This window comes from Salminus brasiliensis, chromosome 12 (assembly GCF_030463535.1).
Source record: "Salminus brasiliensis chromosome 12, fSalBra1.hap2, whole genome shotgun sequence".
Classification (NCBI taxonomy): Eukaryota; Metazoa; Chordata; class Actinopteri; order Characiformes; family Bryconidae; genus Salminus; species Salminus brasiliensis.
In genome coordinates, this window is record NC_132889.1 from 25,063,082 (window position 1) to 25,068,045 (window position 4,964).

The 4,964-nt window shown below is 44.7% G+C and overlaps 1 protein-coding gene across 1 annotated transcript; it reads left to right on the forward strand.

Annotated features, from left to right (window-relative positions):
- Nucleotides 1-1,325: 1,325 nt before the first annotated feature.
- On the forward strand, nt 1,326-3,246 carry foxd7 (forkhead box D7). The gene has a single exon (XM_072693740.1). It carries the CDS (start codon nt 1,576-1,578, stop codon nt 2,464-2,466), a length of 891 nt encoding a protein of 296 aa, XP_072549841.1. The 5' UTR covers nt 1,326-1,575; the 3' UTR covers nt 2,467-3,246.
- The last annotated feature ends 1,718 nt before the right edge of the window (nt 3,247-4,964 follow it).

The window sequence follows — 4,964 nt, forward strand, 5'->3', positions numbered from 1 at the left end:
ACCAAAGGCCTATAAATAAACGCAGGCTGTTGTCATTACTGTTATAATGCGTCATTCATAAAACAAAGCATCACGTGTCTGTCTCGTGCTGGTTCAGTAAGCCTGGCAGGTTGACGGCTCCATGCCACCCACATCAGCTCCTCTTCAGCTCTCTCTTCATCTCTGTTTCTGTGTGTCTGTTCAGTGAAAGTAAAAGCAGACGCTCTGTTTCTAATCTCAACCCATGCGGGAGAGATTTGCGGATCAGAGTCATTATAGCACGAGAGAGAGAGAGAGAGAGAGAGAGAGAGAGAGAGAGAAAGCTATGATTAGCACATACATCAAAATGTATATAACATATATATAACATAAACCGGAACGCACACACATAAAAACCCACGCAATTTAAACACACACACCACTGTGCCTGTACGGTCTTCATGCTGCGCAGGTGTTGGTGAAAGCTCGCTCGCTGAAGTGAAGGTGGACTGTAGTCTGAACTGAACGATGTTAATGATGAATATAATTAAAGCACCAATTTGCACCATTTGCATTATGTTATTATATACTATAATACATTAAATGACTATAATACATTTGATGTTTAAAATTATATTCGGCAGTTGTTGTTATTATTGTTATTATTAATATTATTATTATTAGTAGTAGTAGTATTTCAAAATTAGTAGTAGTATTAACGTCATAACGAAAATGTTACTACTTTTACAACTAATATCACCAACAATAGTAATACGTATTAACAATTAGAAAAACAAATCCTGTATAATTATTATAAATGAATGTATTTATTAAATACGTATATGGTTATTTCTATTTAAGGATACTAACTGCTACAAGCTTTATTATCAGTTCGTATACATAAGACACAGATCGCTAGCACAAACATGTAGCTAATAAACAGAGGCAGTAGTAATTTATTCCCAGTTAACATGACAGGAAATAACTGTGGAAATAACAGTGTGTCTCGCACATGTATTCTTTTGATATTGTTTATTTAAATGAGTTAAAAATAAATGCATGAGCTGGTGTAGCTCCACCACACATACTGGACAGGCAGCAGAAGGACGTTCTGTCCACAGTGCTGCTGTATTGTGTCACAGCGCTGGTTTTAAAATACACCGTGCTCACATTAGACATCCCTGTGCTCCTCTTAGCGCCTCTCTGATTCCACGTTTGTCCGGATTTATACTGAAATCAGAAGCTGATCCACCGAAGATGCGTGTTTTCTGCTTGCGCTTCGCCGTGACGCCAACGTCACGTGACCCCCTGCACACTGAACTGCTGCTGGAGCACAGTGGCAGTTGCTGTGGAGACGCGGCGGAGGAAGCCCGTCAGCGAGCTAAGGCTGGACAATGTTGGGAATTTACTCCGATTTAAAGAGACTGAACTCACTCAAACTAAACCTGAAAGTGAATTAAGACCCGCTTCGGTCTCATTTCTTGTTGTTGTTGATCTGGAGAGGCGCAGGAACGAGTTTCCCCCGCGCTGCAGTCGCGTGTCTCCTGAGGTAAACTGACCGTTCAGAGTTCTGTTACTCGCGGACCCTCACCTGCCGCTCAGCTCTCGAGCGCCGCTATGACTCTGGACACGGATTTAATGGACGAGCTCGTTATTGACGTGGTGGGCGAGGGCAGCAGGGACTCGGTGGACGAGCCTGTATCGGTGTTACCGGGGGCGAATGCCAAGCTGCTGCTATCAGGCTCGGGCTCGGGGTCTCTCTCTTTGGATGCGGAGGAGGGCGGTGGAGAAGAAGGAGGTGCGGCGGGCGCACGGACCACGGCTCCGGGCAGCAAGAGCGGCACGGTGAAGCCGCCGTACTCGTATATCGCTCTTATCACCATGGCTATCCTGCAGAGCCCCAAGAAGCGGCTCACACTCAGCGAGATCTGCGACTTCATCAGTCGCCGCTTCCCCTACTATCGCGAGAAGTTCCCTGCGTGGCAGAACTCCATCCGCCACAACCTGTCGCTCAACGACTGCTTCGTGAAGATGCCGCGCGAGCCGGGCAACCCGGGCAAAGGCAACTACTGGACGCTGGACCCCAACTCGGCCGACATGTTCGACAACGGTAGCTTCCTGCGGCGCCGCAAACGCTTCAAGCGGCAACACTGCAGGCGCGCGGCAGCTTTTGACGAGCGCGCGGCCGCCTTTCTCGGTGTAGCGTGTGGCGCGTGCGGCCCGTGTGGCGGTGGCGGCGGCGGCGCGTCGCTCGCGCCCTGCGTGCCCTTGCCGAGCATGGACGCGTATCCGTTCACCTTCCACCGCATCACCGCCGCGCACGCGCCCGCCGTCCTGCCGGCGCTCTCGGCCATTTTCCCGCGCAGCAGTACCTGCGCTGCAGCGCGCGCTCCGCTCGGACTGGGCTCCCCGTTCCCGGCGTCCCCTGCTCTCTTCCACCCGGTCGCCTTCCCACCCTTCATCGGCCTACAGTATGGACACCTGAAAGCGCGCGACCTGGAGAAGTGACGGCGGCGGTGGAGAGAGCGCGCGCACAGCAGAGACTCAGGTCTGAAGATTTCGCCTTTTTTCGTGTGTTTTTCTCAGGAATTCGGAGCTTTCAGAGTGCAGGAGTGTGGAGACAGTGTTAGAGGACGCTCAGCTTCAGCTTATTCGGAGTTTCTCCTCGGCAGAGTGATTTAAAGTGGAGTCAGGGTGGATGGACATCGGGTCATAGGAAACGATTCAGGAACCTCCTGTTTATTATTCAGGTTAACCAGAGCCTTTTACTGAATGAACAAAAGCAAATATCATAAATAGAGAAATAAACCTAAAGAGTAACGTTTACAGGATTTTGCCTGTGAAATAACGTCATCGCTGTCACGCAAAACATCTCCACGCGCTTCTTCACTTTTTCTGACTGTTCTTTCTTCTTTATACTGCGTCTGAATCACATAATGAATGGAATGGACTGATATGGCTTTAAATGCATTTGTTTTGCATTTGAGCATGTGAGGTTTCCGCGTGACAGCGAATATATATATATATATACACACACACACACACACACACACACATAACTATGATGACTGAAGTGCCTCATTTCCACATGACCTGATGGCCGATAATTCCTCCCTGTGGATTGATTTATAGACATTGCATTTTTGCTTCAAATGTTTTCTGGCTGCATTTCATGCTATACAAATGAAGTGCCTTGAGTGACAAAAATATATATGTATATATAAAATATTTAAATGACGAATTTCTCCTTTATTGCTTGAAAGGAAATAAAAACGAATTTGCTAAAAATTTGTTCATACGAGTATGAATTTGTGAACTGTGCACATTTACATATAGCTTTAAAATACAACTATGAAAAATCTATTCAGATATAGCTACTGAGATCTAAATGAAAATGTAGGCATGAAATATAGCTTACTGAATATGCGATTCGTATATTAATCTATTAATCTCTGTTATTAATTATTAATGAATTATTATTATCTCTTATTAAGGCAGAAAAGAGAGCTGTTTCTTAAATGCAGTTGGTCTAGTTACAGACTCTCAAGTCCCATTAAAATGATCATGCTGTGATCAGTCTGTATGAGTGCAGATTATGATCGTTAACATCTATATTTACATACACACGCAAGTAGCAAACGTTTTCATTAAACTTTTAAAATATATATATACATATTTGTTAGTATAATTTATTCATTTTCAGTCATTTGAATCATTTCTACTGTTCCAGTGATAAAATTCTGACAGCTGTCAGATTTAAAAGAAAAAACGTAAAAAAAAAAAAACATCGAAATTGACTTTTTTTTGCGTGACAGCGACTAAATGTATAATTTTTTCGTATAGTTAAGGCTGTAAACTAACTAAATAAATAAATAAATATTAACATTATAATAATTAAGCCGCTTCTGTTACAGTGATAGAGCTGAAATCCACCGGGATCCCCTGAATACAGCAGCTTGACTCTCCTGATGCTGTAACGCTGCTCTAAGGGCTGCAGTGCAGTGTGAGTCCTGCTCGGCCCCCTGAATCTGTCTCGCCGCGTTTGTCTCCCGGTTGCTGAACTGCGCTGTTTCAGTCTGAGCTGAGAAGGTTGTCGCGCTCAATGTTTTATTAAGCCGGGAAATCCTGCGGGTCGTGTCCGTGTGCGTTTGCCTCGGTGTGATCACTGCAATAATAAAACTGTCCCGCCACGAACCAGCTTTGCAAATATACAGTAAGACAGAGGATTACACAGAACCGGGCTGGATTTCCCTCAGAGCTCACAATTATGAATAATCAGTTCAAGACGGTCAGATCGGTCTCCGCAGCTGCAGCTCGACTCACGGCGGGCAAATAGCAGAGCAGCACACACATCAGTGTGAAAATCATTACAGCGGGTCGCTTTTAGGGCCACACACAGCCTGTCCGGGTCCAAACCGTGCAGAGGAGAATCTACATAACACAATGACACCAGCATACACAGAAAAACCACCAGCGGTGCATTCATTCCTCAACTCACAGCCCTCAAACTCCTCAAAATGATCAGGCGAACGGCAAAGCAATGTCTAGGCTAGAGACTTAGAAGTCTTCCACGGCTAATCTGTGGGTTTCGAGCAGAGGGGTGGTCTGTGTATAACAGTCAAATTAAAAGTTGTGAATATAAAAAGACCCTAATGTGGTACTAATTTCTGATGCTTAACCATAAACGTTCATTTCAATTATTTACATTTTGACATTTAAAAGCTAGAAAAACGCAGTATTCAATAACGTATAGCCAACGAAATTCAGAAATTATGCATATAAAATATGAATGGGTTCAGTTATTATTGAATTTCTGCGGTTCAATGCGATGTAGACAAGTTAGCCTGCTACAAACAGACCCCTTCCACTTAAGAGAAGCAGATGATTCACTGTGAAATGCTGGAGTCTTATTTAATGCTGTGATTGATGACATGGTCAAACGTCCCTGACAGCTCTGATGGGTATTACACCAAGAGGCTCGTTTCTTCTGGCCCAGCTTTGGCACC